At 44.9% G+C, this 20,357-nt stretch overlaps 1 protein-coding gene across 4 annotated transcripts in view; it reads left to right on the forward strand.

Moving 5' to 3' along the window:
- The window catches only part of tcerg1l (transcription elongation regulator 1 like), a 563,581-nt gene that overhangs the window by 424,655 nt on the left and 118,569 nt on the right, over positions 1–20,357 (forward strand). For all 4 annotated transcript variants that reach the window (XM_078413654.1, XM_078413653.1, XM_078413652.1 and 1 more), the window contains one exon: positions 9,995–10,149. In XM_078413654.1, the coding sequence (XP_078269780.1) occupies positions 9,995–10,149 (155 nt within the window). The remainder of the gene's footprint in view (positions 1–9,994; positions 10,150–20,357) is intronic.

Genomic DNA, 20,357 nt, shown 5'->3' on the forward strand with positions numbered 1-20,357 from the left:
GGGTGATGTTTTTTGTGATATCTACAAGATATTGACGGCAATCATTAAATCAATATTTCATCTGCTTTCTCAGTTCAACATGGAAGAATCATCAATCTACAATATTTATTCTGTTTCCCTCTCCACAGATGCTGCCTGACCTGCTGAGTGCTTCATACATTTTCTGTTCAATTACGGAAAATGTAGCAATGTTTTGAGTTATCCTTGGTATATTTGGCAATATTAACTATACAATACAATACAATACAATACAATATATCTTTATTGTCATTGTACAGGGGTACAACAAGATTGGGAATGCGCCTCCCATACGATGCAATAATTTAATTAGCTAGTCAGTATTAATTTAAACAACCCAACGAAACAAATTGTAACAGTTTTAAAACAGAATAAAGTGCAAGTAGACTTGTGCCGGTTCACTGTGCGATGTGACCATCCGGCTCAGCAGGACCGGTTCATAGCAGCTATGGCCCTGGGGATGAAGCTGTTCCTGAGTCTGGAGGTGCGGGCGTAGAAGGCCTTGTATCGCCTGCCCGATGGTAGAAGTTCGAACAGACTGTTGCAGGGGTGTGAAGAGTCTTTGTGGATGCTGGTGGCTTCTCTGAGGCATCGTGTGTTGTAGATGGCCTCCAAGGCTGGTAGCTGTGTTCCGATGGTCCTCTGAGCTCTATGGACTACCCGCTGAAGAGCTTTCCTCTCTGCCTCCGTGCAGCTGAGATACTACACAGGGATGCCATGTGTTAGGATGCTCTCTATGGTACAGTGGTAGAATGTCATCAGCAGCTGTTGGGGTAGACCAGACTTCATCAGTGTTCTTAGGTAGAACAGTCGTTGCTGTGCCTTCTTGACCAGCGCAGCAGTGTTATTGGACCATGTTAGATCCTCCGAAATGTGAGTGCCCAAAAACTTGAAGCTGGACACTCTCTCCACACTGTCCCCATTGATAAAGATCGGGGCGTATTCCCCGTTGTGTGACCGACGGAAGTTGATGATCAGCTCCTTGGTCTTGGTGGTATTTAGGGACAGGGTGTTATCAGAGCACCAGTCCGCCAGGTTCTGCACCTCCATTCTGTATTTTGTTTCATCACCGTTAATGATCAGCCCGATCACCGTTGTGTCGTCTGCAAACTTGACAATGGTGTTGGTGTCGAATGCAGGAACACAGTCGTGTGTGAAGAGGGAGTAGAGCATGGGGCTCAGAACACAGCCCTGCGGTGACTCAGGGTGATAGTGGAGGCAGGTGCGGGCCCATTCTCACTGCCTGCGGTCGCTCCAGCAGGAAGTCCAGGATCCAGTCGCATAACGACGAGCTGAGGCCTAGCTGGTGGAGTTTGGTGATGAGCTTGGTGGGGATGACCGTGTTGAAGGCAGAGCTATAGTCTATGAATAGCATCCTCACGTACGTGCCCTGTCTCTCCAGGTGAGTCAGGACAGTGTGAAGAGCCAGAGAGATGGCGTCCTCTGTGGATCTATTTGCCCTGTATGCAAATTGATGTGGGTCCAGTGAGTCAGGGATGCTGGATTTGATGTGTGAGAGGACCGGCCTTTCAAAGCACTTCATGACTATCGGCGTTAGGGCAACAGGACGGTAGTCGTTCAGGTTGGAGATCTTTGCTTTTTTCGGCACCGGCACTATGATAGCCGACTTCAGGCACTTGGGGACTGTAGCCAGAGATAGTGACAGGTTAAAGATCCTGGTGAATACCTCAGCCAACTGTTCAGCACAGTCCCTAAGTACCCTTCCTTGAACTCCATCCGGGCCTGCAGCCTTGCCTGGGTTGACCCTTTGCAGAGCGCGTTGTACCTCCTGTGTGATCAGTTGCAAGACCAGTCCCTCCGCCTCGGCTGGGGTTCTTCCACTCAAGGTGGTGTTGCCAGTTTCGAAGCGGGCAAAGAAGGTGTTTAGCTCGTTGATTAGTGTGATATTGCTGTGGGGGCAGGCAGGGCTGCTCTTGTAACCAGTGATGTCCCTGACACCCTGCCACATGCTTCTGGTGTCCGTGGTGTTGAAGTGGTCATCCACCCGTTGCCTGTGGGTGTCTTTGGCCCTTTTAATACCTTTGTTCAGGTTTGACCTGGCAACACTGTATGCTGAAGTGTCACCAGATTTAAAGGCATTGTTGCGTGCCCTCAGCAGCTTCTGTACCTCCTTGTTCATCCAGGGTTTCCGGTTTGGGAACATCTTTATTTCCTTGTCCTCCGTGACATTCTCCATCACAGCAGTTGATGTAGGAGAGCACAGTGGATGTGTATTCCTGCAAGTCTACCTCTGAACCGCAGGTCGCCTGTTGTGCAAACAGGTCCCAGTCGTTGCGATCAAAGCAGTCCTGGAGTTGTAGGGTGGCATCCTCGGGCCATATTTTGACTGTCTTTATTGTAGGTTTGGTCTTGCGGATGAGGGGTTTGTATGCGGGCAGTAGAAGCAGTGAGAGGTGATCAGATTGTCCCAGGGGTGGGCAGGAGAGAGCGTCAATATTCGGTCAATATTGCTGAAAACAGAACATCACATTGAAGTTTTTTTGTTTATGAAAATAAATCAAACTGCAGACACTGGAAGAAATTAAATGCAAATATAAAATGGTGGAAACGTTCCTCAGGTGTGGCATATCAATGTTTCAGGTCTTAAGACCTGTCATCAGAACTGAAAAAGCAATGAAACAGTTTTAGGTTGCAGAGAAGGTAGTGAACAAAGTTAAGTAGAAAGAAGGGAATATCTCCAATAGAGTCAGACTAAATGACCTTATGTGCTAGTTAAAGAATATTTGAGACATTGATCGTAATTTCTCCCTTTCCTAGTTCTGATGAGAGTCCTGGGCCTGAGGTGATAACTGTTTCTCTTTCCACAGATGCTGCTTGACCTGCTGAGTGTTTTCAGCATTTCTGTGTCTATTTGTTGTTTATCAATTGGTTGCTGAGTTTCCCACATTACAGCAGTGACTAAAATTCAAAACTACCGAAGAGGGATGATCCAAAGTCTTTAAACAAATCATTATATTAGGTTCCCAGCAACCACTGTACTTTGGATCTCAAAATTTGCAGCATTGCTTGTTTATTTCTTTGCTCTTATCCGTTCTCCCTCACTCCCCTCCATTTACTCCTCCTGGACAAACGATTTACAAGCAGTCTGTGTCCTCTCTTCGGCAGCACAACTCCATTTGGGTGCCCTATCATGGCAATCCTTATGTTGCTTACCCTTCCTGGTAAATAGGCTAATTTTCACACTTTTCCAGTTCTGCTGGAAGATCATAAACTTAAAAAAGTTAACTCTGGTCTCCATCAGCACTTATCATATCATATCATATATATACAGCCGGAAACAGGCCTTTTCGGCCCTCCAAGTCCGTGCCGCCCAGTGATCCCCGCACATTAACACTATCCTACACCCACTAGGGACAATTTTTACATTTACCCAGCCAATTAACCTACATACCTGTACGTCTTTGGAGTGTGGGAGGAAACCGAAGATCTCGGAGAAAACCCACGCAGGTCACGGGGAGAACGTACAAACTCCTTACAGTGCAGCACCCGTAGTCAGGATCGAACCTGAGTCTCCGGCGCTGCATTCGCTGTAAAGCAGCAACTCTACCGCTGCGCTACCGTGCCGCCTAACCTGCTGCCTAACCTGCTGAGTATTTCCAGCATGTTCTATTTTTCTATGTGGCTCTCCAAGTCATTGTCTCTCAGCACCATCCCATATCGTGAAGTTATCTAATGAGCCAGCAAGGGAACTGTTTATCCATTTGATAATAGTTTTGTTTTCTGTTGCTTTGCAGTATCCACTCAAGCAGAATGACAGAACTAAAGTTGCCCTTTGGTTAACTAAGTGGAGTGTGAAAATCTCCCCTGGGAATCGCTAAATGTCTCATGCAGTCACTATTGGAAATGTTTTATCATTCTGCTTGCTTCACAGTGCAGTGAAAATACAATATTTCCTTTCAATCCCATGATGATAATACTTAATTTTTTTCCACTCATGTTCTGCATTTGTGAAGTTTGAGTTGCTTCAATTGTTTTTATTGGCGGATTCTGAATGCATTGTCAGCAAAGTTACTTTTCTCTAATATGAACTAAAACTAGAAAATGCTGAAAACACCTAGCAGATCAGACAGCAGCGGTGGAAGGGGATTGGTGTTAACATTTCAGGTCCGAACTGGAAAAAGAAAAACAGTTTGTTTTAAGTTGCAGAGAGGGTATTTGGCAAGGCTAGGATGGCATCAGTTACAAATGTAATTAGCCATTGATAGGTAAATATGCAAGGTTAGAGGGAGATGCTGAACAAAAGAGAGAGAGAGAGAGAGAGAGAGAGAGAGAGAGAGAGAGAGAGAGAGAGAGAGAGAGAGAGAGAGAGAGAGAGAGAGAGAGAGAGAGAGAGAGAGAGAGAGAGAGAGAGAGAGAGAGAGCGAGAGAGAGAGCGAGAGAGAGAGCGAGAGCACGCGCTATGGAAACTCAAAGCTGCAAAACGTGGAGCTGGGTGTGCTCATAACGAATAACTGAGCTGGTATTTGAGATGAATGCTCTTCAGCGAAAGTGGCCAGATCTGATATGATCAGAGAGAGTGAGCTACCAGGTTATAGAATTTTATATTGGGTCCAGAAGGCTGTAATGTGCCCCACAGAAGGTGAAATGATGCGCCCCCAGAACAGTGTTGACCCTTGTTGTAACAGAGCAGGAGACTGGAGTCTGAATGGAAGTGAGATGGAAAATTATAGTGACTATCAACAAGAAATCAGGAATGTCTCCACAGATTGAACGGAGGTGCTCTGTAATGCAGTCTCCTTGTACGTACTTGATTTCTCCACTGTCAGCATTGAGTGCAATATGCCAGATTGCAAGTGTATTGTTACTTCAGGCAGAAGGGCTGTTTGAGTCCTTGGACAAAGTGAAAGAGTAGATGTTGAGTTTCAGATAATAGATGAGTTCTGACCAAGGGATATGTTCTCCAGTGCACTTGCCAAATATTCTTACAATACCAGGATATCAGGCCATAAACCTGTCTTCTGAGAATTTATATTTTTGGTTTTAGTCCACCATCCTTACTTCAGTTCTGTTCTAAACTAATAAGTATGAGGGACATATGGAATAGATTATTCTCAAAAGACACCTGCCACATAGTTACTGACATTGTCTCAACTCTTCTCTTTCCTTCTTTTGCCTCAGCACAAATAGTTGGCTCATCCAAAGCTTTGCAATTGTCATCACACATCCCCCTGTCCGACCAGATCTCTTCTATGAACCTAATCGCGTAATCTTACAAATCCTTTCTGTTGAAGATAAGCATAAAATGCTGGCATAACTCAGCGGGACAGGCAGCATCTCTGGAGAGAAGGAATGGGTGACGTTTCGGGTCGAGACCCTTCTTCAGACATTTCGTCAGTCTGTAGATGGGTCTCGACCTGAAACGTCATCCATTCCTTCTCTCCAGAGATGCTGCCTGTCCCGCTGAGTATTTTGTGTCTATCTTCGGTTTAAACCAGCATCTGCAGTTCCTTCCTACACAAATCTTTTCTGTTACTGCATCTCATTATCTAAGTCCCTTAAATTGTAACTATGCTCGTTAACCTATCCTCTAGTATTCCTCCTATTTTTAACACCACTGCTATTAACTATCACCAATTTCATACTCACGTTCTCACTCATTGTTATATTTCCAAATGTTATTAAAACTCTCGAGTTGAGCTTAATTTGATAAACTTTTACATTCAAGTTGAACTGTGCTCTACTCTTCACATCTTTGAACATTAAATTTTAACCAAGACTGCACTGTTCTATCTGAAGTAATGACAACATCCTTTTTTCCCCAAGTTGTTGTGGAAACCAGTCTGTGCTATTTACAATGCAGTATTTACTATTGTTATTGCACACATAGCACTAGGCGATTCATTCTTTCCTATTTATCTTTTATATACATTCTATTCTTTTATACAGTTACACTAGTGACCACCCTGGGCACCAACTTACATTATCCCAATTTGTAACATGTATTGAGCTGTCTAAACCAGAAGTCTGTAAAGAACCTCAATGGTGCCAAGGAATGGTTTGCCTTTGGCATTTTGTTTCAAACGTTTCCTGTGATCCACTACTGTCTGGTCATGGCTCTATCTGCCTTCTGCTCTCCACCACACTATCCCCACCACATTCCTCATCAGCCGTGCCTCAGCACCGTCGAGTGGATCGAGAAGTAGTACAGGATATAAATAGATGATACGTAATGTGGACTAAAGTTGGTATTGTGTAGTCTTAAGGGCGCATTATCTGATCTGTAAACCTTAGTAAGATTATTAAGGGGTTGGACACGTTAGAGGCAGGAAACATGTTCCCAATGTTGGGGAAGTCCAGAATCAGGGGCCACAGTTTAAGAATAAGGGGTAGGCCATTTAGAACTGAGATGAGGAAAAACTTTTTCAGTCAGAGAGTTGTGAATCTGTGGAATTCTCTGCCTCAGAAGGCAGTGGAGGCCAATTCTCTGAATGCATTCAAGAGAGAGCTCTTAAGGATAGCGGAGTCAGGGGGTATGGGGAGAAGGCAGGAATGGGGTACTGATTGAGAATGATCAGCCATGATCACATTGAATGGCGGTGCTGGCTCGAAGGGCCGAATGGCCTCCTCCTGCACCTATTGTCTATTGTCTATTGTCTATTGTAAGGCCACACTTGGAGGACTGTGTTCATTTTTGGTCACCCTGCTATAGGAAAGATGCCATTAAGCCGGAAAGAGTGCAGAGAAGATTTGTGAGGATGTGGCCTGAGCTATATGGAGACATTGGGTAAGCGAGGACGAGGGTGATGTTATAGAGATGTATGAAATCATGAATGGAATAGCTAGGGGGAATGTACAGAGTCTCTTTCCCAGGGTAGGCCAATGAAGAATTAGAGGACTTGGGTTTCAGATGAGAGGGGAATGATTTAATAGGAACCTGAAGGTATCACAAAATGCTGGAGTAACTCAGCAGGTCAGGCAGCATCTCTGGAGAGAAGGAATGGGTGACGTTTCGGGTCGAGACCCTTCTTCATAGGAACCTGAGGTGCAACTTTTTCACACAGAGGATGGTGGGTGTATAGAACAAGATATGACCGGAAGTGGCGACGCTGCCCTGCAGCTGCGGCTCGCCGGCAGTCTGTTTGTCTTTCTTCTTTCTTTGTCTATTTGTTAGTGTTAGATGTATGAAATAACCTATCTTTAGCTGTGTATATGTGGGGGGTGATGGGGGGGGTGGGGGAAACCTTTAAAAAAAATCTCTTCCTCAACGGATATGCGACCCTTTCCGAGTCGTATCTTCGTTTGCGCTAAAAAATAAAATAAACGCGGGGCCTTCCATCGCCTGCGGGGCCTTCTATCGCCCGGTGCGGCTCGGCCGTTGGACTTAACAGTGCCCGGTGCTGCTCGGCCGCGGGGCCTTCCATCGCCCGGTACGGCCGCGGGACGGTTCAGCGCCAGGTGCGGCTCGGCCGCGGGCCTTCCATCGCCCGGCGCGGCTCGGCCGCGGGGCCTTCCATCACCCGGCGCGGCTCGGCCGTGGGACCTAACATCGCCCGGCGCGGCTCGGCCGCGGGACTTTACATCGCTGGTGCGGCTCGGCCGCGGGGCCTTCCATCGCCCGGCACGGCTCGCCCGCGGGACTTAGCTGCGCACGGTACGGCCGCGGGGCCTTCCATCGCCCGGCTCGGCCGCGGGACGTTTCAGCGCCCGGTGCGGCTCGGCCGCGGGGACTTGGGCGTGGGGAAGAGAGCGGAAGTTTTGTTGCCTCCATCACAGTGAGGGGGTGTTTGGAGTCACTGTGATGGATGTTTGTGTTGGGGTTATGTGTCTTGTGCTTCTTTTTTTTGTGTGACTGCTGGTAACGTAATTTTGTTCAGTACCTCGGTACCGAATGACAAATAAAGGCTCTGTATTCTGTATTCTCTGTATATCAGATGAAGTCCTCTCCATTTGATTTGGCCGCTGGGCCTGGGCAGGTAAATGGGAATACAAACTTGCCCAGCATCTGCATTCCCCTCTCGACCTGGTAGGCTGATTCCAGAAGAGTGGCGTGGCTGCTACGTCTGGGTCTACTCGGTTGCAGGAGTTGCCGGGAGGCGGACGCACGAGGGATCAGCTGACCGTCTCTAGGGACTCCAGCTCCAGTGCCTTTGGCTCTCCTGAGCCTTACCCACAAGGCAGCGGGGTGCTATTTAACCCATAGTTGGGACCTAGTCAGGACGTGACCACACGCCGGTGGGCCTGCACGTCACATCTCTGGGGGCCAGAGTTCACATTGAGTCCCCGCTGCAGTTTAGCCTGGGACTGAAGGTGGCCGCAGTTACCATGTGTTGCCATAAGGAGGCGCTGCGAGAGTCTTGATGATGCAGAGGTTATGTACTGGCAGGGGGAGGCTCACGCACTCGACTCCCTATTTCGCAAAAATTGCCAGCCAGCGGCATCTGGATTTATACCAGGGCACCAGACACATGCAACACCCTGTGGCTCACACCACCAACACACACCAAGCAGGACAACGCCAAGCCACACCACCATCTCCCGCAGATGGACCGATGCCAGAGAGTATCAGATGAAGTAGTTGAGGCAGGCACAATTAAAATATTTTAAATACATTTGGACTGGTACATGGATAGGAAAGGTTTAAAGAGATACTAGACCTCTCCTGGGCCCAAACCTCTCCTGCATTGGTACAGCACCCTCTCCTACCTCCCTCTCCCCCACCTCCCCTCCTCCCCCCTCCTCTTCCCCCTTCTCTCCCTCCTCCCTCCCTCCTCGCCCCCCCTCTCCCCTCCCCCTTCCCCTCCCCCCACTCCATCCCCCTCAACCCCCCCTTATCCCCCCTCTTCTCCCCCCCTCCCTCCACCCCTTCCCTCTCGAGGAGATACTTTTAAACTTTAAAAAGTGAATAACTTTAAAAATATAACACCGATTTCAATGAAACCTTCCATTAGCACCAAAGAGACGACGGTGAGTAAGGTGGGCCTAAAATTGTTGGGCTATTGTGTACCGTTTTGGCTGTAGTTCAGGAACAAACAAACAAACAAACGAGAGTTTTAGTATATAGATGGGCCAGGCCTGGGGAATCGAGACTAGCTTGGATGGGGCATTGGTTAGCAGTTTTCTGTGCTGTATTACTCGATGACTCTCTGCACAGGCTGTGTGTTCATACATTCAACCTTGAGTGGAGGGCGATATATAAAGATCTAAGAGAAATTTCAACCTTTTTTGAAGCTGGGAAATACAGAAAGAATTATAATATGTTCTGACACCACAATTGCTTTCAGTTACACCAGTTCGTTGTGGCAGCTGTTAAAATCCGCGACGAAGCAAAATGTTCACATCAATATTATGTGTGTATTAAATATTGCAAAACTAGTAAACAGCATTACTGAGTTGATATAAATTATGAATATAATTAATTTCCATGTTATTAAATGCGCTTTTTTTAATCCACTTCTCGAAGTGGTGGTGTCTTTTATGATTCTGTATTGTCTTGTTAATGAGAGTAGAATCATTATTCGCAAGGTACGTAAATTCAGTTCAGAAATTTTAATTTTTTGCAAAATCACCTTGAGTAAATTATCCTTAAAATTTTAATCATTTACCACCACAGTGGCCCAGTGGCATAGCGGTAGACCTACTGCCTTACAGCGCCAGAGACCCGGGTTCGAACCATGACTATGGGTGTTTGTCTGTATGGAGTTTGTACGTTCTCCCCGTGCCCTGCCTGGGTTTTCTACAAGATCGGTTTCCTCCCACATTCCAAAGACGTACAGGTTTTCTAGGTTAATTGGCATTGTGTAAAATGTAAAATTGTCCCCAGTGTGTGTAGGGTAGTGTTAATACGTGGGGGATCGCTGGTCGGTGTGGGCTCGGTGGGCCGAAGGGCCTGTTTCCGCGCTGTATCTCTAAATTAAACTAGACTGCCATTCTGAAAGCAATCAATAAAATTGAAACCGAGATACCTTCAGCATTGTGTCTACCCATGATTTATCGATGTAATCTCTTGTATGTGCAGGTGTGTTGTCTGGACTGGAGACGACCGTGTCTTTTTCTTCAACCCCTCAATACAACTGTCAGTGTGGGATAAGCCAGTGGAACTTGAAGGCCGAGGTGATATCAACAACATTATTCAAGACCCTCCTCATAAGCGCAAAATAGAATTGGCCACATGTAAGTATCAACAGTGTAAGTGCAATGATTTATTTGGAGAAGTTTGGGAGATTTTTTTTGTCAGCCGTCAGAAATGGGCAATAAAATGGTTTCCGACAACAAAATGGATGCACATGGAGAGCTCAGAGTCCATAAACATCAGTGATCAAACTGGTAGCACACTCTCTCTGAGCCTCTGGCCTTATTGTCGTGGGGCCAATAAGTTATGGATACTTAAAGACTAACCATTGGACACTCACCAGAGATATGGCCACATAGACTGGGCTCTTGCATTGTTGACAGAAACACCCAGTTTAGTCCCGAATCACACAAGGACAAGCCCAATCAGGGAATGCCAGCAATTGGTGCAAAGAGTCAAATGGAGAGGTACGGGGTGAGTGCGCGATTATGGAGTTTTCGTTGGGTGGGCAGAGGATTATTGTTTAGTAGTTTAGTTTTTAGTTTAGTTCAGAGATACAGGCCCTTCAGCCCACCCAGTCTGCACCGACCAGTGATCCTTGCATATTAACACTAACCTACTACACACACTAGGGACAAATTACAATTAACCTAGAAACCTGTACGTCTTTGGAGTGTGGGAGGAAACCGAAGATCTCGGAGAATACCCACACAGTCCCGGGGAGAACGTACAAACTCCGTACAAACAGCACACGTAGTCGGGATCGAACACTGGACTCCGCCGCTGCAAGCCCTGTAAGGCAACAACTCTACTGCTGCACCACCGGGGAGAGGACAGTTTTTCCTTGCATTCCGTGATCAGAAAACTCTTTTTAACAAACGTACCCTTTTGATGGAACGCGAGTCCCTCTTTAAACTGTGCCTGATGGGTAAGATGAAGACCTGTTATTTGTGAAAATGGCGAACACTTAATGCAAATCAATGTTGCTAGTGGGCAAGAAGGGGAATTACATGTTACCTCATTGATTTACAAGTTAAAGACATGGGCAAAGATACTAGAGGAACAAGATGGACCACTCCGTTGAAATCTCCTATACTGAAGTGTAGTACGCAAAGGAGCGCAATGTCGGACATTTTAGTAGGCAAAACCCGCCGTTCGCTATGCCTCTCGCAGTGTGATCCGTGTTTTAGGGGAACTGTATGTGTGATAATACCATTAAAATGCAGAATATATCTCATCTATCAATTCACAGATTTTTGTTATTTTTCATTTTAAATGTTTCTGCAAGCTTCTGCCTACTAAAATGGCGCCGTGACATACTACGGTTTTTAGGGTCGAGTGGTCGATCTTGCTCCTCTAGTATCTTTGGACATGGGCCACTGGTCTTGGATGTGGTTCTTTTTTTGTTGTATATACCAAAGGAAACCGATTTCAGCAATGAAAGCTGTGGTCTTATTACCATCCCTATCAGCCCCTCGATTAGAAACCAAAGAAATGGTTGTGACATTATTGTCATAAACAGGGATGGGCATGAGAGTTGATCTTGCTTGGTATTTCACATCTATTTTTCTATTCCTGTTGGTAGTTGAATCTAGCGACCATTGAGCCTGACAAGTTATCCTGACTTAGCAATGATAGATTATCTGAGAAGAGCCTAGCAAAAAAAATTATCTTACTATATGCACAAAACATCTGTATGATATACAATTCTTAAACTGCAAGTGAGGCAGTGTCTCCATGTATAATTTAAATTCAGCATCAGTGTCCTTTGTTCATTTAAACACAGCGAATGTTTTATTTTCCTGATACCTCAATAACAGTCTTGCTAAAGGGAAATTTGTTTTCTTGAGATATATGGTTGCCTTATCGAGATATTTTGTTTTAAGGCCATGGGATATTGAAACATATAAGATAATTAGGGGATTGGACACATTAGAGGCAGGAAACATGTTCCCAATGTTGGGGGAGTCCAGAACAAGGGGCCACAGTTTAAGAATAAGGGGTAGGCCATTTAGAACGGAGATGAGGAAGAACTTTTTCAGTCAGAGAGTGGTGAAGGTGTGGAATTCTCTGCCTCAGAAGGCAGTGGAGGCCAGTTCATTGGATGCTTTCAAGAGAGAGCTGGATAGAGCTCTTAAGGATAGCGGAGTGAGGGGGTATGGGGAGAAGGCAGGAACGGGGTACTGATTGAGAGTGATCAGCCATGATCGCATTGAATGGCGGTGCTGGCTCGAAGGGCTGAATGGCCTACTCCTGCACCTATTGTCTATTGTCTATTGTCTATTATATAACTTAATTAGAAAATACAAAAAGTAAAGTAATTCGGTCAGTGATTCTAGTTGTCTCAACATGCATGGTTCACAACGGACTGTTGATGCAAATCATGGACAGTTACTGCAGGAATTCAGCAGATCAGGCAGCATCTGTGGAGGGAGCGGACAGTCACCATTTCAAGTTGAGACTTCATCCGGTCTGAAAGAGTAGAGTTGACGAGGACGGAATAAAGGGATGGAGGGGCAGGTGGGGAAACTAAAACCAAGCAAGTGATAGGTGAGTACAGGTGAGGAAAGATTGATTTGTAAACTGCCAGATGGGGAAGATGAAAACAGGGACTCACCTATCAATTGACAATCGGAGAATGCGCACGGCTGCAAATTCTGGAATGTAATAGGAAAGGAAAGCGAACTGTATGGAGAGGGTTGGTGGCAAATGGGAACAACACAGAGAGAGGGGAGGGGTGAGCAAGGGGAGGAGAGAAAATCATTGGGAGGACTGTGTGTTTCTTCTTCTTTCGTGTCCATCGTCCATGTTTCAAAAGTTGACATCGCTGACGTCGTCTGTACTGAAAAGGGCGCAAGCTTCCGGCGACAATCAGTGGGAGCCATCATTTGTTGCAATAGACGATGGTGGTAGCAGAATTAGCTCAGGACACTTCCAGTTTCCAGCCCCGCGACGTGGACGCTTCTGACTGTGTGCTGGAGAGGGGGGGGGATGAGGGTGATAGGGGGCTGGGGGGTAAGATGGGGGGAAAATAGGGTCTGTGAGAGGGCCAGGGTAGATAGGAATGGCCACGCCCTCACTAAATCACTTCTATCACCTAGAACCCCTGTATCTCCTCTATATCTTGCACTTCTGCTCCCACTCACCTCTCCCCCATTTTACCTTTCACCCCACCAGCCTCTGCATCCAGGTACATCACTCATCGACATTTCGGCCAGCTACAGAATGATCCCACCACCAGTTACATCTTCACCTCCCCACCCCTTTACGCTTTCTACAGAGATCATTCTCTAAATGACTCCCTGGTTTATTCATCCCTCTCCCCCCCCCACCTCCCCTAACCCTCCCCCTCCTCAGGCCCGTTCCCTGCAATCATAAGAGGTGTAATACCCGTCCCTAAATCTCCTCCATCATCTCCATCCAGAAACCTAAGAATCCATTCCAGGTGAAGTGTAGATTCACCTGAACCTCCCCAACCTTGTGTCTTTTGCATTTGATGCCGTCATCGTGGCCTCCTCTACATCAGTGAGAACCAAACACAGTCCAGGTGACTGCTCTGATGGGCACCTGCACTCTATCCTCTGTCGCCATTTGGATCTCTCAGTTGTCATCCATTTTAATTATTCTTCTCACTCCCACACCGACCTATCTGTTCACTCCCAGTGTGAAGCCAAGCTGGAGGAACAGCACCTCATATTCTGCCTGGGTCATCTACAATCCTGTGGCATGAACATTGCATTGTCCAGTTTAAGGTACACACACCTCTCTATCTCTACCTTGCATCATAACTCTAGGTGTAGCAAATTTGCAGATGATACAAAGCTGGGTGGTAGTGTGAACTGTGAGGAAGATGCTATGAGGTTGCAGGGTGACTTGGACAGGTTGTGTGAGTGGGCGGATGCATGGCAGATGCAGTTTAATGTGGATAAGTGTGAGGTTATCCACTTTGGTGGTAAGAATAGGAAGGCAGAGTATTATCTGAATGGTGTCAAGTTAGGAACAGGGGATGCACAACGAGATCCGGGTGTCCTAGTGCATCAGTCACTGAAAGGAAGCATGCAGGTACAGCAGGCAGTGAAGAAAGCCAATGGAATGTTGGCCTTCATAACAAGAGGAGTTGAGTATAGGAGCAAAGAGGTCCTTCTGCAGTTGTACAGGGCCCTAATGAGACCCCACCTGGATACTGTGTGCAGTTTTGGTCTCCAAATTTGAGGAAGGATATTCTTGCTATTGAGGGCGTGCAGCATAGGTTCACTAGGTTAATTCCCGGAATGGCGGGACTATCATATGCTGAAAGACTGGAGCGACTAGGCTTGTATACACTGGAATTTAGAAGGATGAGAGGAGATCTTATCGAAACGTATAAGATTATTAAGGGGTTGGACACGTTAGAGGCAGGAAACATGTTCCCAATGTTGGGGGAGTCCAGAACAAGGGGCCACAGTTTAAGAATAAAGGGTAGACCATTTAGAACTGAGATGAGGAAGAACTTTTTCAGTCAGAGAGTTGTGAATCTGTGGAATTCTCTGCCTCAGAAGGCAGTGGAGGCCAATTCTCTGAATGCATTCAAGAGAGAGCTGGATAGAGCTCTGCAGGATTGCGGAGTCAGGGGGTATGGGGAGAAGGCAGGAACAGGGTACTGATTGAGAATGATCAGCCATGATCACATTGAATGGTGGTGCTGGCTCGAAGGGCCGAATGGCCTCCTCCTGCACCTATTGTCTATTGTCTATTGTCTATTGTCTATTGTGTAGGAAGGAACTGCAGATGCTGGTTTCAACCAAAGATACGACACAAAAAGCTGGAGTAACTCAGCAGGTCAGACAGCATCTCTAGAGAGTTATGAATTTATGCATGCTAGTTAAGCATTTCTTAAATTATGAAAACCTGGTGGTGAACACGTTACTCCACATCCTTTGTCAATACCGAATAGATGCATTAGTACGGAATTAGACAATGATTGGTCAGACAGGATATGCTGTGCCTCAACGAAGAAGATGTGTGCAGGCAAACTGCTGTTATTGCATTACAAAATGAATGCAATTGTGATTAAATGACAAATAACTGAAATACAAATACAGAAAGCTTTGTGTCACCACTCATTTTGTTGATAACACATGGTGTGGCTGGAGACTGCCATTTGTAACTGGGATCTCAGGAGGAAGCTGAGATGCATCATCCTTGATCTTCACTAGCTGAACGTGGCTTGTCTTTAGTACGTATCTATTTGGCCCTCCATTGTTGAGAATAGAGATGTTTTTGGAGCTTTACCCTCTTATTTGATGTTTACTTAACAATTCTCATGGTGGGAATGGTGGGACTGCAGAACTTCAATCTAATCTGTTGGCTGTGGGATCGCAGAGCTTTCTCCATTGCATGCTGTTATCGCTGGTTTGATACTAATATCAGAATGGGAAATATGGTGGATCATGAGGTTATGGTTTGTTGTTGTGGACAGGACGTCCCCAGTTTACGAACATCTGACTTGTGTATTCAATTACCAAATAGTGAAAGGACTGGATAGAGAGGATGTGAAGAGGACGTTTCCACTAGTGGGAGAGTCTAGGACGAGAGGCCACAAACTCAAAATTAAAGGATGTACCTTTAGAAAGGAGATGAGGAGGAATTTCTTTAGTCTGAGGGTAGTGAATCTGTGGAATTAATTGCCACAGAAGGCTTTGGAGGCCAAGTCAATGGATATTGTTAAGGCGAAGATTGATAGATTCTTGATTAGTACGGGTGCCATGGGGTTATGGGGAAAAGGCAGGAGAATGAGGTCGAGAGGGAAAAATAGATCAACCATGATTGAATGGCGGAGTAGAGCTGATGGGCTGAATGCCCTATAACATGAACTTACTGTATGTGTACAGCCTGTACATATCAACGAGCGTTTGGGAGACCAACAGGATAAGTGTGCTGGTTCCTGTAGGGTCGCAAGGGGCTGTTCTTGACACCAGTCGGAATTTTGCTGCATTGAAACCAGAAAGAGTACATTCAAGTTAACACATTGATGTCCATTTTGTGAATAATATCTGGAAACACACTGTCTGGGCCAGCAGCAGTGTTCTTGTAAAAACCGCCAATTGTATTTCAAAACTTGTCTGCTGTAAAATCCTTTAAAAGAATATTATAAACTGATAAACTCAGGATAAATTTGTTAATATCACCTTTATTATTGAGAATGGCAAACTGAGATTAAAAAAAAGAAAACGCAATGTTGGATGTGTTGGAGTAACTCAGCAGGTCAGGCAGCATCTCTGGAGGACATGGTTTGTGGCTGATTCGAGAACTTAGTATGTGGCGGCATTTGTGACTTGCAAACTGTTTGAGTGACGAGTGGGTCTTGGGAATGGAAGCCTGCTATACTCCAGAGTGGACCTGCTTATTTTTGTTGTGTAGGGTCGAGACCCATCTTCAGATTTATTTTTGTTGATGCTTCTTTGTGCTTGCTTGAAAGTTCCATCAATGTGGCATTCTGCTAAGTGATTTTGGTATCCGCTTATTCACTATCTGGAAGCCCTCACTATCTCCTTTTTCCAGAGACCCTCATTTGTGGAGCTTTCTCAAATGGGCACAAATGCAGCTGGACCGTAGAACAATTAGATTAGACATTGGGCTGAATTAGAACCCATTCCTCCTGAGAAACCCACATAATCGATGGAATCCTATTATGATATCCCTGGGATATCATATTGCATACCAAATATTTCAGCACAGGCAATTTTTAGTTTAGTTCAGTTTAGAGAGACAGTGCGGAAACAGGCCCTTCGGCCAACTAACCAGCGATCCCCGCACTTTAACATTATCCTACACAATTTACAATGACACCAAGCCAATTAACCTGCAAACCTGTACGTCTTTAGAGTGTAGGAGGAAACCAAAGATCTCGGAGAAAACCCACGCAGAGTTCAGGTTAAGGTTCAGGTGAACAATGTTTAGAATGTTTGCTTTGCAGTATCCAAGAGTGGAACTTTCAAGAGTCAAGACTGTTTTATTGCCAAATGTCTCTGATAGAACAATGACAATCTTACTTGCAACAGCGTTAGACCCACAACAAATAAAGTTCAATCATGCTATAATAATAACCAGTTCCATGCCAACATGTCCAATATATTCTGTAATCTGTTAGGAAGACAAAGCATATATACTGTCTCAAATTTGTACTGATTTATTTTAACTGGAATATATCACCTTTAGTTCCTAGGCAGCAGTCTTATTTTTGTGTGTTATCTAGTTCAAAGGAAGAGTAATTGATTTTACTCCAGTGCCTATGTTCTGCCAGTATTGGAAGAAAGTTGCATTGCAAATGGCTTCCTGTCCTTCAATGTACAAGGATGTATCATTCATACAGATTTTGTTAATGCAGTATGTCAGAGATTAATGTGGTCTGTGTCAGTAATAGTTGGGCAGTATAAAGAAAAATGACCATGTGTGATGTTTAAAATCAACACATTGCATCTTCAGTCACACAAATGCTAAACCAGGCAGCTTACAAATGGAAGTTTGGCATTCCATAGAAACTTTGTGATATTGTACTTTAACAATAGCTATTTCTTTGATCATAATTGACAGATAGAACTTTCATCAAAGAAATGAAGAATATGAAACCTTCCAGCATAGATGCGTCTTAGAGCCCCTGAAGTCTGAAACATGGTCTGGACCCGAAACTTCACCTATTCCTTTTCTCCAGAGATGCTGTCTGACCCGCTGAGTTACTCCAGCTTTTTGTGTTGGTCTTACATTTCTGCCAGCTGGTTAGACGGATGAGTACAGCTGCTGTTTGATATGTTTTCTAAATTCATAGAAGAACTGGCAAAACGTTTGGGCTTAACATCAACAATCTAAACTATTGAAGCTGGGGGTTTTCCATTGGAGAAAGTGACCATTGAGTGTTTCCAATTTGAATTTCTATTTTCAGATTTGCAGCATTTGCAAAATGTTACTTTTGTAATAGAGATGTTGTTCCAGAAGTTTAAACCCCAGGGACATTAGCAACAGAGCAAGTCCATGTTTCCACTGCCAACCAGTCTTTGGATTGCTTCTATAAATGGGTATCGCCTGGCTGTGCACAAAAAAAGAATACAAGTGCAATTTTTGATGTGCATTTTACATCATGGTCGCCAATGCCCCAGTTTCTAGGTGCACAGTTGGTCAACATCACTTAAAAGATGCTCCTTAAAAAGTTAATGTTCTAAAAACAGAGTAGTTTGTGAGATGTCAGAAAGTTAGCAAATCGTGAAATTGTCTGAGTGTTGTTCCCTTCACACTTACATGCATTTGCTTTTAAATAGTTATTGGGATATTGCACACATGGCAGACTTGGTTATTTTGACTTGGTTACTTCACCAAGCAGAACAACGATAGTGCTTTTGGAAATATTTCTGTACATGCTTTCTAAAGCAGGTAAATAATAGGGAATCTCTGCTGGAGGTCCAATATATCAGAGAACATCTTCAGAAAAACCCATTAATCACTGAAGTACAGAAAAGTTTCCTGGGACATTATTTATTCTAAGGTGCTACACTTTATAACTATTCAATTGAATCCTGTCAGCTGAGAACTCATTGCAGTGTCACAATTTATTTTACATGAAACTGCATATTCTCTATGTTTAAGTAACTGTTTCCAACGTTGTGTTTTTATATTCAGAAGCTCATAGAGTAATGTAGCACGGAAACAGGCCCTCTAATCTAACTCATCCACGCCAACCAAGATGCACAACTGCACTAGTTTAGAAATACAGCGCGGAAACAAGCCCTTCGCCCACCGGGACCCTGCCGACCAGCGACCTCCACACAGTTATACTATCCGACACCCACTAGGGACAATATTTTTACATTTACTAAGCCAATTTACTTACAAACCTTACGTCTTTGGAGTGTGGAGGAAACTGAAGATCTCGGAGAAAACCCACGCAGGTCACGGGGACAACGTACAAACTCCGTACAGACAGCACCCGTAATTAGGATCGAACCCGGGTCTCCGACTCTGCATTCGCAGAAAGGCAGCAACTCTACCACTGTGCCACCATGACCGTAACTGGCCTGTGTTAGGCTCAAATTCCACTAAATCTTTCCTCTCATGTACCTGTCCAAATGTCTATTGAACTGTAATTATACCTCTCTCAATCACTATCTCCAAAAGCGCGCTCCATATATGCACCTCCCTCCATGTGAAGCAGTTACCTCTCAGGTCCCTTTTACATCTTTCCCCTCTCTCCTTAAATGTATGCCCGTTAGTTTTTGATTCCCATTCCCTGAGGAAAAGATAGTGATTTTGTTTTCATTTTATCTATGCCCTTTGTGACTTTTTTACACCATGCAAAGCTCTACTATTATATTTTGATTAACCAGAATGAAAAAAAACAAAATAATCTCATTAGTGAATAACATAACATTTTGCCGGTATAGTTGTTTTTATTTTTGGTAGAATCATGTCAAGCTTTTTGATATAGTGTTTAATTTGGTATTTGGAATGATTGAATGTGTGCTTATATGAGAGTATAAATTAGCGATTAATTTACAGAATAAAAGCCAGATCTATTTTACATTTTTGCTCTGGTTTTAAATCTGATGGACTTTCTTGACAATTTAAAGCATAGTAAGGAAAATTCAATTGATACTTGATCATGGCCTTGCATAATTGTGAGAACTGGTGCTACTTTGCTTGAAAAAAATATGATGTACAGTAAACTGTCATGTTAACGGACCCTTTATTTAGACTTAGATTTAGAGATACAGCGTGGAAACAGGCCCTTCGGCCCACCGGGTCGGCGCCGCCCAGCAATCCCCACACATTAACACTATCCTACACACACTAGGGACAATTTTTTATTTTTTTTAAATTTACATTTGCCCAGCCAATTAACCTACATACCTGTACGTCTTTGGAGTGTGGGAGGAAACCGAAGATCTCGGAGAAAACCCACGCAGATCACGGGGAGAACGTACAAACTCCGTACAGACGGCGCCCGTAGTCAGGCTCGAACCTGAGTCTCCGGCGCTGCATTCGCTGTAAGGCAGCAACTCTACCGCTGCGCCACCGTGCCGCCGTACCGGTGACATGGCCTTCATTTATAAAGGAGAGCAGGAGGGATCACAGAGGTGGAGCAGTGAGAGAATAGGATGCTGAACTCTCGTCGGAGAGAGGAGGGGAACTTCCTCAAAGAAGACATACCTGGAATTCCTTCTCTCCAGAGGTGCTGCCTGACCCGCTGAGTTCTTCCAGCATTTTGTGTCTACCTTCGATTTAAACCAGCACCTGCAGTTCTTTCCTGCACCCTTTCTAAAGGATATTGGTTCTAGCGGAC

The sequence above is a fragment of the Rhinoraja longicauda genome, chromosome 16 (genome assembly GCF_053455715.1).
Source record: "Rhinoraja longicauda isolate Sanriku21f chromosome 16, sRhiLon1.1, whole genome shotgun sequence".
Lineage (NCBI taxonomy): Eukaryota > Metazoa > Chordata > Chondrichthyes > Rajiformes > Arhynchobatidae > Rhinoraja > Rhinoraja longicauda.